This window comes from Somniosus microcephalus, chromosome 1 (genome assembly GCF_052327205.1).
Source record: "Somniosus microcephalus isolate GS21.2 chromosome 1, FLI_Smic_1.0, whole genome shotgun sequence".
Taxonomy (NCBI): Eukaryota; Metazoa; Chordata; class Chondrichthyes; order Squaliformes; family Somniosidae; genus Somniosus; species Somniosus microcephalus.
This window is the reverse complement of record NC_140987.1, coordinates 77,834,149-77,856,193: the sequence shown is the minus strand read 5'-3', so window position 1 is coordinate 77,856,193 and position 22,045 is coordinate 77,834,149. Positions and strand designations below refer to the sequence as shown.

At 43.1% G+C, this 22,045-nt stretch overlaps 1 protein-coding gene across 2 annotated transcripts in view; it reads left to right on the top strand.

Moving 5' to 3' along the window:
- The window catches only part of kcmf1 (potassium channel modulatory factor 1), a 238,340-nt gene that overhangs the window by 201,083 nt on the left and 15,212 nt on the right, over positions 1-22,045 (top strand). For both annotated transcript variants that reach the window (XM_085983446.1, XM_085983438.1), the window contains 2 exons: positions 10,249-10,423; positions 21,748-22,030. In XM_085983446.1, coding sequence (XP_085839572.1) covers positions 10,249-10,423; positions 21,748-22,030 — 458 coding nt within the window. The remainder of the gene's footprint in view (positions 1-10,248; positions 10,424-21,747; positions 22,031-22,045) is intronic.

Genomic DNA, 22,045 nt, shown 5'->3' with positions numbered 1-22,045 from the left:
TGCTACAGCTCTGGACTTGTTTGAGCACAGTCATATGTTAACATCATTTGAGAGCTACGTCTTCCCTGACATCAACAAGAAATACTTGCAAATATATATAAATTTTTACTCTCGTAAATGCTCCAAGAGATTTATAAATGAGGATTTTAAATTCAGTGCATTTGAGGATGAGGTGCCAATGGAGGTTGACGAGAATAGTGATGATAGGGGAGTGGGACTTTGGAATAGGATGCAGGCAGCAGAGCTTTGGACAAGTGGGAGTTATGTTGGGTGGTGCACAAGAGACCAGCGAGCAGCATAAGTTGAGTCTGGAGGTGACAACTATGTGAAAGAGGGTTTCACTGATGATCAAAGTGAAGTAAGAGTGGAGGTGGGTGATGTTGTGGAGGTGGGAATAGGTTACGTAATTTAAAGTTCAGCTCCGGGTCAAACGGGACATCGAGGGTGAGCACTGTTGAGTTCATCCTGAGCTCAACTAAGTAGGAGGTTGGAGTGGAGGGTTAGCAGGTAAAATTTTTGTTGGGAGCTGAATAGTATTGCTTTATTTTTGCCAATGTTAAGTCAGCGGATTCATTCACAACCTGTCAGTTGCATGGATAATTGGTTATTACCCAGCTTACTGAATGGGTTTCACACACTAAAGAATGACTCCAGTTCAATCCATACTCTCAATTCTTGACAGATGATAGTCACCCTGGTTCCAACCCTGCTGCTGCAGTGCACACCTATGATGTTGAATCAAGTTATACTGCCCTAGATGCCCTACTTTGCTGTCATGCATGATTGTTTAGCTCTAGCCTGCCAGAAGACATTAAGAGCAATTGCCAAACCACTGTTGAATGGCAAAAGTCACTGGGCTGTTAGAGGAATTTATGGTATAAAGTGCATAACTTTAATCTCAAAGTTATCCCAGGCATAAGGCAATAGACAACCTCAACCAAAGCATTCTACAGGAAACTCTTTTTTATCCAGCACCGACGGGACCGGCGTGGTGCCGGTTGATCAAAAAGTCCGGATTACAGAGAGGTACACTTACCAAGGTACGAGAGCCCCGTACACGGGCACAGGTGCAGGAGCCCCGGTTACTCGGCACTTGTGCAAGAGTCCCGGTTACACGGCCACAGATCCAGGAGTCCCTGTTGCACGGCCACAGGTGCAGGAACCCCGGTTACACAGCCACAGTTCCAGGAACCCCGGTTACACGGCCACTAATATATAGTAAAACTTACCTGAACCTACTCCTGAATTTTGCTGGTTGAGAGGTTTCTGGATATTTAGGTGCCGGTTAAAAGAGAGTTTCCTGTATAAGACAAAGCAAATATCCCTGCATTGCAGTTTAGGTTCTCTGGGTCATTTTTTAAGAACATAAGAAATAGGAGCAGGGGCAATGTTCCCTCTAACCTGTGTGGCCGCGTAGCTGTCTGCTGGTCCTGCGTAACCCTGGACTGGCTTTTCCCATGTTAAATTTTGTGCATGCGGGAAACTATGAATGCGCCGCACATCCAAAAAAAAATTAAGGGAAACATTGAGTAGGAGTAGACCGTTTGGCTCTTCGAGCCTGCTCTGCCATTCAATAAGATTATGGCTGATCTTCTACCTCAACTCCACCTTCCCGCACTATCCCCATATCCCTTGGTTCCCTTAGTATCCAAAAATATATCGATCTCTGTCTTGAATATACACAACAACTGAGCATCTACAGCTGTCTGGGGTAGAGAATTCCAAAGATTCACAACCCTCTGGGTGAAGAAATTTCTCCTCATCTCAGTCCTAAATGGCCGATCCCCTATTCTGAGACTGTGACCCCCTAGTTCTAGTCTCCACAGCCAGGGAAACATCCTCCCAGCATCACCCTGCAAAGCCCCTTAAGAATTTTATACGTTTCAATGAGATCACCTCTCATTCTTCTAAACGCTTTGGAATATAGGCCTAGTCTCCTCACTCTCTCCTCAAAGGACAATTCCCTCATCCCAGGAGTTAGTCTAGTGAACCTTCATTGCATTCCCTCTAAGGCAACTGTATCCTTAGGTAAGAAATCCAAAACTGTACACAGTACTCACCAAGGCCCTATATAGTTGTAGTAAGACTTAGAAACATAGAAGATAGGAGCAGGAGTAGGCCATTCGGCCCTTCGAGCCTGCTCCGCCATTCAATGCGATCATGGCTGATCATCCAAATTCAGTACCCGGTCCCTGCTTTCACCCCATACCCCTTGATCCCTTTAGCCTTAAGAAATATATCCAACTCCTTCTTGAATATATTTAATGAATTGGCCTCTACTGCCTTCTGTGGTAGAGAATTCCACAGGTTCACCACTCTCTGGGTGAAGAAATTCCTCCTCATTCTTGTCCTAAATGGCCTACCCCTTATCCTTAGACTGTGACCCCTGGTCCTGGACGCCCCGACCATCGGGAACATCCTTCCTGCAACTAATCTGTCCAGTCCTGTCAGAATTTTATAAGTTTCAATGAGATCCCCTCTCATTCCTCTAAACTCCAGCGAGTACAAGCCCAATCGACCTAATCTCTCCTCATACGTCATTCCTGCCATCCCAGGTATCAGCCTGGTAAATCTTCGCTGAACTCCTTCCATGGCAAGAACATCCTTCCTCAGATAAGGCGACCAAAACTGCACACAATACTCAAGGTGTGGTCTCACCAAGGCCCTGTACAACTGCAGCAATACAACCTTGTTCCTGTACTCAAACCCTCTCGCTACAAAGGCCAACATACCATTTGGAAAAAGACCCGTTTATTCTAACTCTTTGCTTTCTGTCTGCCAACCAGTTTTCTATCCAAGTCAATACCTTGCCCCCAATCCCATGTGCCTTAACTTTACACGCTAATCTCTTATGCAGAACCTTATCGAAAGCCTTCTGAAAGTTCCAAATATACCACATCCACTGGTTCTCCCGTATCTATTTTACCAGTTACATTCTCAAAAAATTCCAGTAGATTAGTCAAGCACGATTTACCTTTTGTGAATCCATGTTGACTTTGTCCGATCCTGTCACTGTTTTCCAAGTGCTCTGCTATTATATCTTTTATAATGGACTCTAGCATTTTCCCCACTACCAATGTCAGGCTTACCAGTCTATAATTCCCCGTTTTCTCCCTACCACCTTTTTTGAATAGTGGGGTAATATTAGCAACCCTCCAATCCATGGGTACTGTTCCAGATTCTATCGAATGTTGGAAGATGATCAGCAATGCATCTACTATTTCTAGGGCCACTCCCTTAAGTACCCTAGGATGTAGATTATCAGGCCCTGGGGATTTATCGGCCTTCAGTCCCATCAATTTCCTTAACACCATTTCCTTACAAATACTGATTTCTTTCAGTTCCTCCCCTTCATCAAACCCTATGTTCCCAGACATCTCTGGAAGGTTATTTGTGTCCTCCTTTTGAAGACAGAACCAAAATATGTATTTAATTGGTCTGCCATTTCTTTGTTCCCCATTATAAATTCTCCTGATTCTGACTGCAAGGGACCTACGCTTGACTTCACCAATCTTTTTCTCATCACATATCTATAAAAGCTTTTACAGTCAGTTTTTATGTTCCCTGCAAGCTTACTCTCATATTCTATTTCCCCCCTTTGTAATTAATCCCTTTGTCCTCCTTTGTTGAATCCTAAACTGCTCCCAATCCTCAGGTTTACTGCTTTTTCTGGCCAATTTATATGTCCTCTCCTTGGATCTTATGCTATCCCTAATTTCCCTTGTTAGCCACGGTTGAGTCACCTTTTTTGTTTTATTTTTATGCCACTCTTTACTCTTGTACTCCAATCCCTTTAAAGGCTAACATACCATTTGCTTTCCTAATTGTTTGTTGTACCTGCATGTTAACTTTAAGTGATTCATGTGCAAGGACACCCAGGTCTCTCTGAATAACAACATTTCCCAATCTCTCTCCATTTAAAAAAAATATTCTGCTTTTCTATTTTTCCTACCAAAGTGGATAACTTCACAACTTCTCCATGTTATATTCCATCTGTCATGTTCTTGCCCACTCACTTAACCTCTCTATATCCCTTTGCAACATCTTTACATCCTCCATACAGCTTACTTTCCCACCTAACTTTGGTATCGTCAGAAAACTTGGATTGATTACACTTGGTCCCCTCATCCACGTTATTTTTCCCACTTGTTTCAACTGATTCCTGGGGTGCAACAGCAATTGGCGGAGAGCACAATAGTCATTCTGCTAACCTCATGATGCCCACGAAAGCTGTGGTCCTCTGGCATCCAGGTATTGAGCAATAGAGAAATAAGGTTCACTTGATGGCCCTGCCATTATACAGCTTTTAGCTGCGCCATAAAGACCAAGAAGGCACCAGGTTCAATCTTACAATCTGTTCTGACTCTGCTGATCTCTGCTGAGGCAGTGATAAGGGGTCCTACAATTGGCCTCACAGGCTCATTGCCCCTTGCTTAAAGAAGGCAAAAGCAGCCATGGTTCTTGCTCCTGATTGTTAACATAGAAACATAGACGTAGAAGATAGGAGCAGAAGTAGGCCATTCGGCCCCTTGAGCCCTCTCCACCATTTCATGTGATCATGGCTGATCATCCAAATTCAGTACCCTGTCCCTGCTTTCTCCCCATATCCCTTGATCCCTTTAGCCTCAAGAAATATATCCAACTCCTTCTTGAATATATTTAATGAATTGGCCTCAACTGCCCTGTGTGGCAGAGAATTCCACAGGTTCACCACTCTCTGGGTGAAGAAATTCCTTCTCCATCTCAGTCCTAAATGGCTTACCCCTTATCCTTAGACTGTGACCCCTGGTTCTGGACTCCCCCGCCATCAGGAACATCCTTCCTGCATCTAGTCTGTCTAGTCCCGTTAGAATTTTATAAGTTTCAATGAGATCCCCTCTCATTCTTCTAAACTCTAGCGGATATAAGCCTAATCGACCCAATCTCTCCTCATACGTCATTCCTGCCATCCCAGGTATCAGTCTGGTGAATCTTCACTGCACTCCCTCCATGGCAAGAACATCCTTCCTCAGATAAGGTGACCAAAACTGTACACAATACTCAAGGTGTGGTCTCACCAAGGCCCTGTACAACTGCAGCAAGACATCCTTGCTCCTGTACTCGAATCCTCTCACTATGAAGGCCAACATACCATTTGCCTTCTTAACCGCCTGCTGCACCTGCATGCTTACCTTCAGCGACTGGTGCACAAGGACACCCAGGTCTCTTTGCACTTCCCCTTCTCCCAATCTATTGCCGTTCAGATAATAAACTGTCTTCCTGTTTTTGCCACCGAAGTGGATAACCTCGCATTTATCCACATTGGGCAGATGCATGGCAAATGCAGTATGATCACCCAACCTGTCCAAATCATACTGGAGTTTCTCTGCATCCTCCTCACAGCACACACGCCCACCCAGCTTTGTGTCGTCTGCAAACTTGGTGATATTACATCTAGTTCCCTTGTCTAGATCTTGTGTGTGTGTACATTTCACGAATGAAGCACATGATGATATATTGAATAAATATCTGGAGTTCCTCCAGTATTCTGTATCTGCTGTGCAATTTTTAATTTTGGAGCATATTCAACATTTGCTGAACTCTTATCAAGGAGGAGCCTTATTCAGATTGATATCTCAGTACTTCTCTCGCTTTTCAAAGATTTTCTCTTGCGGATCATCTCTTTTATAGTTTAGTTTATGAAATGGACTTTGAAGTTGAATCTAACTCATTTCCTTTCATCTCCGCTGTGGCTCAGTTGGTAGCACTTTCGCCTATGAGTCAGAAAGTTGTGGGTTCAATCCCGCTCCAGAGACTTGAGCACAAAAATCTAGGCTGACACTCCTGTGCAGTACTGAGGGAGTGCTGCACTGTCGAAGGTGCTGTGACACGTTAAACTGAGGCCTGTCTCCCAACCCAGGTGGATGCAGAAAGATTCCATGGCGCTATTTTGAAGAATAATGGGGGTCCTGGCCAATATTTATCCCTCCTCCAGCATCACTTAAACAGATTATCTGGTCATTATCACATTCCTGTTTGTGGGAGATTGCGGTGTGCAAATTGGTTGCTGTGTTTTCTACATTACAGCAGTGACCACTTCAAAGGTACTTCACTGGCTTTAAAACGCTTTAGAATGTCCTGATGTTGTGAAAGGTGCTATATAAATGGAAGTCTGTCTTCCTTTCTTTTCTCTTCTTTGGGATTCAGCTTTGTAATTCATTCCCTATCTTGAATCTGTAACATTTCTCATGTCCAAGACTGTTCTTGATGGAGCACTGGTTTCACCCAGGGTTGCTAGTGAACTTCAGACATTGGGAACTGAACTGATTCTGAGCCCAAGTAGCATCCGCTCCTTATCTCCATCTCTGGAAACACTGGAACACCCATCCCACATTACCAGCACTTCTCATCAGTGAGAAAATGGGAGCTATAGTTAAGGTCTGAAGTTATTAGTCCATTTTAAAGCTGTACTTGATGCTTGAACTGTTGGGTCTCATCATAAATTCCACCCAGAGGTGATGGTGTAACTTCGTCTCATTTGCAACAAACAGTTTGTTATGAATCTTATTAGGGGTTTGATCTGGTATCTTTACGTAATAAATTTTTCTCTCCTTCCAGCCATTCGGATCCTACAGGATGCTTGTACAGGAAACTCTTTTTTATCCGGCACCAACGGCGTGGTGCCGGTTGATCAAAAAGTCCGGATTACAGAGAGGTATACTTACTAAGGTACGAGAGCCCCATACACGGCCACAGGTGCAGGAGCCCTGGTTACAGGGCACTTGTGCAGGAGTCCCAGTTACACGGCCACAGATCCAGGAACCCCGGTTACAGGGCACTTGTGCAGGAGTCCCGGTTACACGGCCACAGATCCAGGAACCCCGGTTACAGGGCACTTGTGCAGGAGTCCCAGTTACACGGCCACAGATCCAGGAACCCCGGTTACAGGGCACTTGTGCAGGAGTCCCGGTTACACGGCCACAGATCCAGGAACCCCGGTTACAGGGCACTTGTGCAGGAGTCCCAGTTACACGGCCACAGATCCAGGAGTCCCTGTTGCATGGCAACAGGTGCAGGAACCCCGGTTACAGGGCACTTGTGCAGGAGTCCCAGTTACACGGCCACAGATCCAGGAACCCCGGTTACAGGGCACTTGTGCAGGAGTCCCGGTTACACGGCCACAGATCCAGGAGTCCCTGTTGCATGGCAACAGGTGCAGGAACCCCGGTTACATGGCCACAGAGCCAGGAACCCCGGTTACAGGGCACTTGTGCAGGAGTCCTGGTTACACGGCCACAGATCCAGGAACCCCGGTTACAGGGCACTTGTGCAGGAGTCCCGGTTACACGGCCACAGATCCAGGAGTCCCTGTTGCATGGCAACAGGTGCAGGAACCCCGGTTACACGGCCACAGATCCAGGAACCCCGGTTACACGGCCACTAATATAAAGTAAAACTTACCGGAACCTACTCCTGAATTTTGCCGGTTAAGAGAGATTTCTGGTTATTTAGGTGCCGGTTAAAAGAGAGTTTCCTGTATATGGTGCTACCATAGCACAACAAATATTGCTTAATGCATTTTGCATACTGTCACCTAGTGAGTATGGAACTCTTGTAAGGTCAAAGGTCATTACAGTACATGGTTACTTAGGTAGCATCTGCAGGGCTGCTACTTGGTTCAACTGTTTATACTCTTGCTAAGTGGTTTAGGTTTGTTCTATCTGCAGGTGTTTACAACTCGACAGAGAAGATCTACACCCTCCTAGGATCATTATAGCAATAGCTTGACTATTGAAGCTTTACCTCCTGCTTGAAAACTTTTTTAAAATTAAAAATCAAGCTAGTTCATTGGATTAATACACTACAGTGTGTACCATCTACAAGATACACTGTAGCAACTCACCAAGGCTTTTTCAGCAGCACCTCCCAAATCCAAAGACCTCTACCAGCTAGAAGGACATGAGCAGCCGGCGCATGGGAACACCATCACCTCCAAGTTACACACCATCTTGACTTGGAAATATATCGCCGTTCTTTCATCATCACTGGGTCAAAATCCTGGCCCTCACTCCCTAACAGCACTGTGGGAGTACCTTCACCACAAGGACTGCAGCGGTTCATTAAGGCGGCTCACCACCACCTACTGGAGGACAATTGGGGATGGGCAATAAATGCTAGCCTTGCCAGTGACGCCCACATCCCAGGAACGTATTTTAAAAAAAAGACATGGTTCAGTGCCACAATCCCAGGTTAGATCCTGGTCTGTGCTGAATTATACAGTTGTAGCTACAATTAGCCCCAGCATCACTTGCGCAGGGAATTTTGTACCTGTTGGAAATGCTTGTATGGATGTTAGTTGACAGCAGAGCCCGTTTGGGATGTGATGCTCCCTGGTGTCATATGGTCCACCAGCACTTTTTCAATCCAAGCTCATGCATAACAAATAGCTCTTGGGTGAGGTATTTGGACATTGCTTGTGAGTCAGATTGTGCTGTTGCAAGGAGGTTGCACCTACACTGGAAGAATTTGAAATGAAGTTTGAAGAGATCCAGACAGACAGACAGAGTGCAGTCAGATTGGTCCCTGGAAAGTAGCATTTTCCTTGGCAAGTAGATGAATAAATACCAGGGGTATTTCTTCATGTGAAGTGGGGGCATCTTTTTAACTTTATTGTCCCACATTTAGGGTGGGGTTTTTATACCAAAAGTCCAAACACACGGACAGACAGACACACAGACAGACAGGCGCATGCGCACCACAGACACACACATATAACCAGTGGGATTGCTCATGGTGACGCTGTTTTGTAACGGGGGTCTGATGGGAAAGTGCAACTGTGACACTTAGAAGAAGTTTGCAACATTTTTAATATATAATGTGTGGCCCGCTGATGTGGCATACAGCCTCAGCCTGGCATGGTATCTTCACCTTTCCCTCTGCTAGCAACATGGGATGACTATTTTTAGGTGGTATTGGTGAACGTAGGAAGAACTCCTTTTTTGCCAGAATGTAGGGAAAGTTCCCTGCTGTTGTTCAAATAGTACTCTGGGATATTTATTGCCCATCTGAGTCACTGGAACAGAAAGACTGAACTTTGGTTAAACATCCTAACCTCCAGCAATGCAGCACCCCTTCAGTACCACGCTAAAATATTAGCCTAGATTATGCGCCCATGCTCTGCTGTCAGACTTCAACCCACAACCATCTGACAATAGTGTTACCAACTGAGCCAAGCTGGCACAATAAGTATGACAACAAGACAATGTTCTTGCATTGTATTGATATTTTTGCAGTAAGATGATTGCAATGTCAAGTATTCCTATAATCTTGTTGGGTGTATCAGATACTTGTTTATTTTTATAATGAGAAAACTCATCGAGCAATTTAGCCTTTTTATAAATATTAGTGAATTTCTTAATAGCCTTGCTTACAGTTAGTTGGAGGATAGGTCTTTTACCTGTTTGTTATAATAGGCCAAAATGGTGAGTGACTCCCCAGCTGCCTCTCCAGAGCCTTTCCATCATCTACAAGACACAAATCAGGAGTGTGATGGCATACTCTCCACTTGCCTGGAGAGGTGCAGTGCCAAGAGCACTTGTGGGGCTCGACACCATCCAGGACAAAGCAGTTGGTTTGGTTGGCACCCCATCCACTAGCCTAAGCATTCGCCCCTCCATCACTGGCACACTGTGGCTAGTGTGTATTATCTACAGGATGCACTGCAGCAAGTTGCTAAGGCTTCTTCGACAGCACCTCCCAAGCTCGCGATCTCCACTGCCTACAAGGACAGCACTTGCAAGAAAACACCATCCTGATTTGGGCGTATATTGCTGTTCCTTCATCGTTGCTGGTTCAAAATCCTGGAACTTCCTACCTGGGAGCACCTTGGCCACACAGACTTACACAGTTCAAGAAGAAAGCCCAACACCGCCTTCTCAAGGGCAGCCATGGATGTGTAATAAATGCCAGCCTTGGCAGCGACACTCAACCCCAAGAATGAATATTAAGAAAACCTAGACGTCTCATGTCACAGTGCCACCAGTGGTTGGAGTCCTAAGTAGTTAGCATTAATGTTACCTATCGAAGAATTGGAAGCAAGCATTACTGTTACCCTTTACCTCTGGCATTCTACTGTTTTTATTTTAACAAAGTTTTGCTATATCATAGCAGAAAATAGGTGTAATAGCAAGAAGTCTCAAGAATTTTAAAATAAGTTGGAAATTTTGCTTGCCATCTTTTGTATTTTTTTTTTCCTTAATGATTATTTACGATGAATCCAGCGGTGTTCGACACGTACGTAGGATGTTTCATCCTGGCCGAGGCCTTGGAGGACCGCGTGCTCGTAGATCAAACATGCACTTTACTAGCAGTTCCACTGGTGGGCTTTCATCCTCGCAAAGTTCATATTCTCCAAGCAATAGGGAAGCTATGGATCCAATAGCTGGTGAGTTTAAAATTTCCAATTGTGGCATATTTATGATAACAGCAATGTGTTGGGCTAAAAATTTAATTGAGCAATGCTGCTTTGATAGGACAAGGTTTTGATGAGCTTCCTGAGTGCAATGTTTATATTTTCTCATAGTAAACAATTCCATTTAAATTAACTCTTAAAATTAATCCTAAGTTATTTTTAATTATTTAAAATTTGTAAAAATTGTAGAAGTATTTATCATGGCAGTTATATACTCGGTTGGGGATTTTAAATGCTAGTAATTCATTAGCTGTCATTGGAAACCATTTTCAATCTATTTTTGATTGTTCCCCAAATTTCTTGTTTAATTTCCATCTGTATTCTCTTTATAGATATAATAAAAAAACTAGAACCACTAGTTAGATCAAGTGATAAAAGATACATGCAGTAAAATCTGATGCAATTTATGTAACCTACTGCCCCAAAGTTTGAATATAAATTCAATTCCAGGACAGAGGTTTGCGAGTTTATATTTAATTACAAGTCTTGCACTTGTGTGCACACTCTGTCTACACCACTTGACTTCCTGTTGTAATGTTTTGTCACACTTTTCGCATCAAGTTTATCCAATTATGAAATCCTACATCCACATTTGTAGTAAGTTTTGTGTTTATATACATGTCACACTGATTGCACAGTCACTGGTAACTGTGGAGCACCTTCCTGAGCTTTCTGTGCCAACTTGAGTTTGTAGCTGTGCCAATTAGAGGAGAGTATTGGCAGAAGTTCGGGGAGTCGATGAGATGGGAAGGAGCAGAGAAGTAGGAATATTAAAATGATCCCATCAGCTACCTCTTTCCTGTCCGCATGGATTTTAGCAAGGCTTTTGACAAGATTCCACATGGCAGACTGGTCAGAAAAGTAAAAGCCCATGGGATCCAAGGAAAAGTGGCAAGTTGGATCCAAAATTGGCTCAGTGGCAGGAAACAAAGGGTAATGGTCGACAGATGTTTTTGTGACTAGAAAGCTGTTTCCAGTGGGGTTCTGCAGGGCTCAGTACTAGGTCTCTTGCTTTTTGTGGTATATATCAATGATTTAGACTTCAATGTAGGGGCATGATTAAGAAGTTTGCAGATGATACAAAAATTGGCCGTGTGGTTGATGGTGAGGAAGAAAGCTGTAAACTGCAGGAAGATATCAATGGACTGGTCAGGTGGACAGAAAAGTGGCAAATGCCATTCAATCTGGAGAAGTATGAGGTAATGCATTTGGGGAGGGCTAACAAGGCAAGGGAATACACAATAAATGGTAGGATACTGAAGTGTGGAGGAGCAGAGGGACCTTGGAATGCATGTCCACAGATCCCTGAAGGTAGCAGAACAGGTAGATAAGAAGGCATACGAGATACTTTCCTTTATTAGCCGAGGCATAGAATATAAGAGCAGGGAAGATATGCTTGAACTGTATAAAACACTAGTTAGGCCATAGCTGGAGTACTGCATACAGTTCTGGTCACCACATTATAGGAAAGATGTGATTGCATTGGAGAGGGTACAGAGGAGATTTGAGGATGTTGCTAGGACTGGAGAATTTTAACTTTGAGGAAAGATTTGATAGGCTAGGATTCTTTTCTTTGGAACAGAGGGGAGACTTGATTGAGGTGTATAAAATTGAGGGGCCTAGCTAGAGTGGATAGCAAGGACCTATTTCCCTTTGCAGTGAGGTCAATAGCCAGGAGGGCATAGAATTAAAGTAATTGGTAGTAGGATTAGAGGGGGAGTTGAGAACTTTTCACCCAGAGGGTGTTGGGGGTCTGGAACTCATTGACTGAAACAGTGGTAGAGGGTAGAGGCAGAAACCCTCATCACATTTAAAAAGTACTTGGATATGCGCTTGAAGTGCCGTAACCTACAAGCCTACGGACCAAGAGCTGGAAAGTGGGATTAGGCTGGGTAACTCTTTGTCGTCAGGCACAGACACGATGTGTTGAATGGCCTCCTTCTATGCCGTAAATTTCTGTGATTCTCATTGAGTAGTCGCAGCTGACTAAATAACATATGAGCAATAAAATTATGCGATTTGGACGAATACATCTTGTTGCACCATCTGTGTGTTTTTTGTTTATACCATGAGTGAAAACTGAAAATTGTTGCTTAGGAAAGGTTCAGCAATTGAGATGAATTTAACATGGATTCATTTTGGTTCTTCGCTTGTCCCTCATCCCGCTGATTATGGGCTCAAAATAAGATTTCTAACATAAAAACACCAGTGATGCAGCACACAGCAGCATCGTAGAATGCCTGACTTCTATTCAAGATAGCAAAAAATTATTCTTGTCTCTGTTTTCATAGCAGTGAGTATTATACAGGAAACTTTGTGATATCCGGCACCGATGGGACCAAGCTGTTGCTGTCCCATCAAAACTGCCGGACAAACCAGCGCTAATGTTAAAACATACGGAAGCTTTTGAGCTCCGTATCTAGCAACAAATCCTAACAGCTTCTAAACAGTCGGCCATAGCTTGCAAGCGTCTCTGTAGCTAAGCAACAGCTTTAGCTAGACCCTGCAGAGCCTGACTGGTGGAAAAAAAAAGCAACAAAAAGAAAAAAAACTTACTGAACCGACTCCTGAATTTTGCCGGTGGCTCGAGCATTCCGGACAGTTAACCTCCGGATAAACCAAAGTTTCCTGTAATTGGTTAGCTTGGGGTCTCCCCTTCTTTGGTGTGGTGTTTACTGCAAGAATGTACCTTCACCACACAGACTGCAGCGGTTCAAGTAGGTGGCTCATCACCACCTTCTCGAGGGCAATTAGGGCTGTGCAATAAATGCTGGCCTAGCCAGCGACGCCCACATCCCGTGAATAAATAATTTTAAAAAATGTTTGTTTAGCACAAGATATTCTCAAGTAAGTAGCTAGAGGAAAAACAGAATTCAAGTGTTCAGCAAAGTCTGTTGCAACCATGAGTATAGTAACCTAAAAATCATATTGCATGAGTTGGACGATGAGACCCTTAATATGGGCATCATTGGTGTCGGTGAGCGCGGCATCGTTCGGCGGATGCTGAAGCTATTGCTGAGTAAGGGTGTCTAAAATTTAGTCTCCTAGATGGTGGCCTTTTAGAGAGAAAATTAAGAGGAGCAATTGTAATTCTGTGTAGGACTTTTGGATTGTGAAGAAAACATGCTGCTTAGGTACCATTTGACATCATAAAATAGTATATGGAGATCAAATTTTCACTATTTGGTGGAGCAGAAAGAAAGAACTTGCATTCTGTAGCACCTTTCATGATCTCGGGATGTCCCACAGCGCTTTACAGCCAATTAAGTACTTCTTGAATTGTAGTCACTGTTGTAATGTAGGAAACGCAGCACTCAATTTGCACACAGCAAGGTCCCACAAACAGCAATGAGATAATGACCAGATAATCTATTTTAGATGTTGGTTAAGGGATATATATATTAGTCAGGACACCGGGGAGAACTCCTTGCTCTTGTTTGAAATCGTGCCATGGGATCTTTTACATCCACCTGAGAGGGCAGATGGAGCCTCGGATTAATGTCTCATCCAAAAGGTGGTACCTCTGAACCTACTCATTTAATCCAGAACTGGAAATATTGCACGGGAAGTTTTAATTCTGTCGTCGTACATCATTTTTGTCATCAAATGATAAGTAATAATTGCATTGTACCTAATTTCAACTCCAGAAATACAGTTACTGCGATTAATTAAATGTCGTTTTTTTGCTTTGAAAAAAATTTGAATTGCCCCAGTAGTTTGAATTGAGCAATTTAAATAAAACAGCACGAGGCATTTTGTGCGTGAAAAAATTGAATTAGCAGATAATTAGGAGATTTGTACTAGCAGGTATTGGAAGATGACATTACTAGCACTCAGAGAAATGAAAGTTAATTACGGCTAGTCAGCGTGGCTGTCTAAAGGGCAAGTCTGTGTTTGACTAACCCAGAGAATTCTTTGAAGAGATAATAGAGGGGATAGATTAAAATGAATGCAGTGGATGTGGTTTATATGAATGTTCAAAAAGCATTAGATAAGGTACTGTGTAAGAGACTTATGGCAAAGATGATGGCACTTGGATAGAAGGGAATGTCTTCTCCTCTTAGGCAGTCCCTCGGAACCGAGGATGACTTGCTTTCACATTAAAAATGAGTTCTCAGGTGACTGATGGGCCCAATGCAGGACCTACAGTTTCTGTCACAGGTGGGGCAGACGGTGGTTAAAGGGGCGGGTGGGTGGGGTGCTTGGGTTGACGTGCGCTCCTTGCGCTGCCTGTATTGAGAATGTATTGAGGTGTTTGTTATTTACTATACACAAATTGACAACTTAAGAATTGAGGGATACCAAAAGTAGCTGATTGGTATTGCAAATTGTAATGAAGACTATGACAGAGGCTACAAAAGGACATAGATAGGCTAGAGGAATGGGTAGATCGCTTGCAGATGCAGTTCAATCCAAATAAATATTAAGTTATAAATTTTGGAAGAATAGGGAACATTGCACAGGACTGCATGCTAAACAGCTGAAGTAGCATGCTATAAACAGAGCTAAGCGATCCCACAACCAATGGATCAGATCAAAGCTCTGCAGTCCTACCACATCCAGTTGTGAATGGTGGTGGGCAATTAAACAACTAACGGGAGGAGGAGGCAGTTTCATAAAGATCCCCATCCTAAGTCATGACGGAGCCCAGCACATGAGTGCAAAAGACAAGGTTGAAGCATTTGGAACCATTTTCAGCCAGAAGTGACAAGTGGATGATCCATCTCGGTCCCCACCATCACAGAAGTCAGTCTTCATCCAGTTCGATTCACTCCACATGCTATCAAGAAACGGCCGAGTGCACTGGATACAGCAAAGGCTATGGGCCCTGACAACATCCTGGCTGTAATGCTGAAGACATGTGCTCCAGAACTAGCCGTGCCTCTAGCCAAGCTGTTCCAGTACAGCTACAAAACTGGCATCTGCCCGACAATGTGGAAAATTGCCCAGGTATGTCCTGTCCACAAAAAGCAGGACAAATCCAATCCGGCCAATTGCAAGTTGTTACAAAAATATAATATATTTCAGTATAAAGTTACCATACCATCCAGTGGCAAGAATTGGCAATACTGCTAGACAGGATTTTTTTTTAAATTTTAAAAAGGATTAAAGGAGGGATGCTGTGTTTTGTTGAATCTTAAACGTGCTACGGGAAAAATGGACCTCAACCAAGGGAAGGAGAAAATCAGCCCCAGGGATGGCAAGAAAGAACTTAAAAGAATTGCTCTCACATTTGCCTTGTATGTACCAACTAAGATGTAACTATAGTGCAGTTTATCAAATTAAAAAGGAATGTTCTCATCCTAAGGTTCTGATGTTGCATTGAGTACCCCTTTAATAGTCGATAATACTACCTATGGCATCATATAGGGCATACAAAATACAATGAACGGCTTTGCATAGCTGTATGCTGCTGTATAGGCATTTAATCCGTTTTAAAATTATTTAGGTACTGAAAACTTGAGTACATTCCTTAAATGACATAAACTCAGCTCCTTATTTTGTTTATTGCCATTAGCTAGCTTCCATTTTCTCTCATTCTGTTCTTGAAGACATCAATTCCAGTGTTATGATTCGTGTGTGACCCAAGGATTACTAATTGCCCTGTAGTTGGTCACCTACATAGTTGATTAAACGTGATCTTGTGCTATACTGCGCATGCTCAAATGGGTGAATATTGGGGGCAGGGGGGTGAGGGGAAACATGGTTTTTAAACAACTAAAATATTTTAGAATTAAGTACAAATATATGAAGCACAAAATAATTCTGCAAATACTATCACTATCCTACAGCACAGAAACTTAGAGCAAAATCCATAATGGGTTAATTACATTTTTTAAATATTAAGGTCTCTGAATTGGCAAATTCCAACTGTCTTTAATCTCTCGTTCCTTATCTCAGTGTTAATTTGGATTAATTCACATTACATATTCCCCTGACCAACTCCCACCACCCAGAATCAACTGAAGAACTGAAGCAAGTTCCTCTTTTATCCACTTAATTTCTCTCCACTTAACTCCTCTGAAGTCAAATTTATAGCCAAACTTAACAGTAGTTTACAAAAGCAAAATACTGCGGATGCTGGAAATCTGAAATAAAAACAGAAAATGCTGGAAAAAACTCAGCAGGTCAGGCAGCATCTGTAGGGAGAGAAACGGAGTTGATGTTTCAGGTCGATGAAAGTTCTGACGAAAGGTCATCGACCTGAAACGTTAACTCTTGTTTCTCTCTGCACGGATGCTGGCTGACCTGAGTATTTCCAGCATTTTCTGTTTTTATTAAGTTTTTTAATTAGGACACGACTGCTGCCAACGAACTGGAAGTTGCGTAGAAGCGTTCTGCGCATGCTCGCTTCCGTTTCGTCACTGGAGCGGGTTCGTTAAAAGAAGCTGGGAAGGGAGCGAGCTCGTTTAAAAAAAAAAGGCCGGGAAGGGAGTGGGCTTTTTTTTTTAAAAAGCTGGGAAGGGAGCAGACTTGTTTATAAAAAAAAAAGGCTGGGACGGGAGCGGGCTTGTTTATTTTTTTTTTAAAAAGGCCGGGAAAGGAGCGAGCTTGTTTATTTATTTTTTTTAAAAGGCCGGGACGGGAGCGAGCTTGTTTATAAAAAAAAAAAAGGCCGGGACGGGAGCGGGCTTGTTTATAAAAAACAAAAGGCCGGGACGGGAGCGGGCTTGTTTATAAAAAACAAAAGGCCGGGACGGGAGCGGGCTTGTTTATAAAAAAAACAAAAGGCCGGGAAGGGAGCGAGCTTGTTTATTTTTTTTTGAAAAGGCCAGGACGGGAGCGGGCTCATTTTGGGGAAAAAAAGCAGAAACATCATGCTTCCGGTCATTGGAGCTTCCAGATTAATGCGCAGTACAGGAAACTTTGTGCTATCCGGCACCGACGGGACCGAGCTGTTGCCGTCCCATCGAAACTGCTGGACAAACCAGCGCTAATGTTAAAACATACGGAGATTTTGAGCTCCGTATCTGGCAACAAACCCTGTTGCTTAGCAACAGCTTCTAAACAGTCGGCCGTACCTTGCAAGCGTCTCTAGCTTAGCAACAGCTTCAGCGAGACATTGCAGAGCCTGACTGGTGGGAAAAAAAGCAACGAAAAGAGAAAAAACCTAACGAAACGGCTCCTGATTTTTGCCGGTGGCTCGAGCATTCCGGACAGTTAACCTCCGGATAAACCAGTTTCCTGTATATACTTCTGCGCAGCTTCCGGTCATTGGCAGCAGTCATTCCGTTTTAATTAATATTCGAACAATGTGACAATGCAGCAAAAAATAATTTTGGAACGCAGTCAGACCTTTATGATCCATATCCATAATGCATATGTCTGGGTCTCTCTAACAATTCTCTGTCTTGCCCACTCTTAGCATTGTTTTTTTTATATGGTTAATGGAGTATAGCATTGCTTCTAAATGTAAATTGACTAAAGTGAACTCCAAACGTTGTTTTTCCCTCTAGTATAAAAAGCTGGCCTGGCTGCATACAAGCACTAGGTCAATTAATTGCTAAATCAACCATTTCTTATGTGATGCTCAGCCTTTTTGTGTCCACCCCCCACCCCTCCATGTGCTGTTCAGTCACTGACTCCTTGATGTGCTGCATTATCAAGCCAGGTTTAATAAAGTTTATAAAGTTCTGTGTTTTTATTTTGAAAAATTGAGCATTTGTAGAAGTCTCTGCTGCTGCTCAGCTGTGTAAAGTGTCACTGAACAGAGTACATGTTGCTGACAGTAGCAGCGGTTAACAGTAATTTATCTGTTGCTAAAAACAAATGTCAGCTAAGTTTGATTGTGACATTGCAAATTTGCCATTGATTTGTTTAAAACTATAAATTCCTCATTCACTGAACCTCCACATAGAAATAATACAGTTGTCATCCCATGGGGTATAAAAGTAACAGAGGACATCAAAAAGAAAGACTTGCATTTATATGGCGCCTTTCGCAACCTCAGGACATCCCAAAGCACTTTACAGCCAATGAAGTACATTTTTTAAAAAGTGTAATGTGGGAAACACGGCAGCCAATTTGCACACAGCAAGGTCCCACAAACAGCAATGTGATAATGACCAGATAATCTGTTTTAGGTGTTGGTTAAGGGATAAATATTGGTCAGGACTCCGGCGAGAACGCTCCTGCTCTTCTTCGAATAGTGCCATGGAACTTTTGCATCCACCTGAGTGGTCAGGTGGGGCCTCGTTTTAACGTCTCGTATGAAAGATGACACCTCCGACAGTGCAGCATTCCCTCAGTACCACACTGGAGTGTCGGCCTAGATTTTGTGCTCGAGTCTCTGGAGTCACTTTCCTACTCAGCTGAGAGGGCTACCACTGAATCACAGCTGACACTAACTGGCCAGGGAATGTTTCCTACCTTCCCTGCTGTATAAAAAACCCTCAATCTAGACTGGACATTTTCTTTCATTATCAGCAGCAGATCGATTGTCTCCTACATCAGAAAAGTTTACAATGACTATCAGTTAAACTGGTTCAAAGTCTCTCCAATCCTTATAGGGAAGGAGCTCCTTTGAAGTTTTAAGTTTTCTTAATTATTTTGTGCTTCCAGACTCCAGTTCTTGTGGTGTTTTTCCCCACTCTCAGCATCTGACAGGCCTGCTACCAACTCCTGGATTTAAAACTTGTATCCAGTACCCAAGGTCTTTCGCAGTGACTCTTTGCTAACTACAAGAATGTTGCAGTTCAATCTCTCATCACATGGCACAACTGCACTTTTCCACTCCCAAGTCAGATGGTTCGCAGGAGCATTCCCTTTGGAGCATAGGAACAAGAGTAAGCCATTCAGCCCCTCAAGCCTGTTAGGCCATTCAGTTAGATCATGGTTGATCTGTACCTCAACTATATTTACTCGCCTTTGTTCCATATCCCTTGATACCCTTATCAAACAAAAATCTTGTGGATTCCGCTACCAGAAGCATTTTAAACACCTCGATTAGATCTCCCCTCAACCATCTGAATTTGAACTAAAAACCAAGTTTATGTAATCTGTTATAATTTAACCCTTTAAGCCCTGGTATCCCCAGAAAGATGAGCTGGTGAAGCTGCACTTCACACTGGCTCTCATGGCTAGAAAATGTTGAGGCTGTCTGAGCCCTAAACACCGTTCTCCAGTACTGGTCACAAAATCTGCCTAGCATGGTTGGCCTACGATCTGCAAGTTCCAGCCATAAACTAGCATTCAGCATGACCTCCGCCACCACACTAATTAGTTCCCTTGATTAGGAAACAACTGTCGATCCAAATCAACTCAGTTACTGAGTTCCAACAGGACACAGCTCCACTCATGAAACCAATTCAATACCAACATTCTTCCCACAAGTAAAAGAACAAGGTGTTCCGTGAGGACTCGAAGCCTTTTCAGCATATGATGACCTTCATTAAGACTTCCCAGCATATGATCGACTTCTGTTTCCCCCCTACTGGCTGTGACACCACTCCAAGCAGGGCTGTCTCAAAGGACCCATGACTGTGGCACGGGTCAATAATGGCAGCACAGTCCGAGGTAAAGGGATTAATAGCTCTGACCAACTTACCTGAGGAAAGTATTGGTGTGCCAGTCAGCTTTAAAATAGAGATAAATGACATTTTGGAAGCTCCTGTTCATGGGAAAACTTCTGAATTCCTACAGAGGAGATGTCAAGAGATGTTGGCCCCCAATTTGCTGTCAAAATAACGGTGAGGCTAATGGCGCTCTCCATTATTTATGTTCAAACTTAAAACTTCAGGCGAGGGGCAGAATCGTGATGCAACGCAGATATCTAAAAGTTGCATCACTCACTGTCTACCTCACCATTGAAATGAATGCATTGAATGGCGTGAAGTTGCTGTATTTGCGTGGTTCATGTGAACTAAGCGCGCCACAGAAAGTTAAGTCTCCTCATTTGAAGTCCTTTTTAACGACATGATAAGTATTAATTATTGCCAGTCAATCTTTCTGGCACTGAAAATTAACTATTACAAGTGTGGAGTCATATTCCTCCAAGTATTGTTGGAAATTTTGAAAGTGCACAATTTAAAAAGAAAAATATCATTTTTTACTTTTCCTTTCTGTCTCTGCTTTCTCTCTTAATCCAAACTTTCTTTCTGTCTCTCTTTCTGTACCTGATTTGACATTGAATTCACCCACTCTTAATTTACACTTCCTTCACAGTCCTTGCGTTAAGTTCACAACCCTTCAGTCTAATTGGTTAAGGAGATACACAGTTGCTTGCCCTATTCACTCAGATCTCAGATGCCCTGTTTTCCTCGCTGCGACGTTATCCGCTCACAATTTAATCAGTTTAAATACCTAAATGTGCAAGGGCAAGTCTAATTAATGGGAGATGCCATTGGATGCCCTGCTACAACAAATTAAGGCCCATTATTCAGCAGGAGTAATATGTTGGGTGCATTTGCTCAGGATGTGCATAGCCTACCCAGATCAACTTGACTACCATTCTCACTTTCTGCCACAGAAGTGATTCTGGTAAAGCCTAATGCCTAATGGTGCAAGCTGCTGTCATAATTGGCCTTTAGCTATCCTAGATGCGAGGCAGATCCTTGCACTATTTTGCTTAATTTCCCATTGAATGTGTAGAAAAGGCTGATAGAACTATTTTTTTTGTAGACCTCGTCAAACTATAAACATCCATAAACTTCAAATTGCAAATTATTCTAGGTACTTCTGTAAATAGATAATCTAGGCAGGCACCACATTCACCCAGGCCTCCTTATCCAGGTGCCTATCTCCTTGCATCCACTTTTCCGACCGAGGCAGAATTCAGCTTGAGGAAGACCCCATCTTTCTGTACAGAAATATCTAGTTGCCATTTAACATGTTTCAATTATATAGCTAACCCAGAAACTCACCGCTTTGAGAATCGCATTAAGTTTACATGAATTTAATGTGATCAAGTAATTCAGCTGAAAATAGAAATTCTGCAGTGTTGCTGTTTTTTTTGGAGTTGCTCTAGAGAGTATCAGTGTGTTTTTGCACTCATGGCCTTTAATTATATGCAGGTGGCAGACTTTTTACTGTGGAAACGCGTTATCAAGTGACTTTTTATCATTACAAATAAGAAAACTGCAAATGCTGGAGGCCTGAAATAAAAACAGTACACGCTGGAAATACACAGCAAGTCAGTCAGCCTCTGTTCTGAGGAAAGGTACACACCTGAAGCACTAACCTGCCCCCTCTCTCTACAGGCACTGAAGGACCTGCAATGTATTTCCAGCATTTCCCGTTTTTATTTTGAACAATTTATCATGCTGCTCGTAAATAATTGTTCTTTCCATTTGTTGCAGAGCTGTTATCACAGTTATCAGGTGTGAGACGTTCTGCTGGAGGACAGCTCAACTCCTCTGGCCCTTCCGCCTCCCAGCTACAGCAGCTGCAAATGCAGCTGCAGCTAGAGAGACAGCAGGCACAGGCAGCACGACAACAGCTGGAGTCTGCACGCAATGCAACAAGACGCACCAACACAGGCAGCCTCAGCACCACGGTTACACAGACGACAGTGACCAACAACACAATCACCACAGAAAACAGTCACCAGACCTCCCAGAATTCCCAGTTCTTGCTCACAAGGTAAGAGAGCCTGTT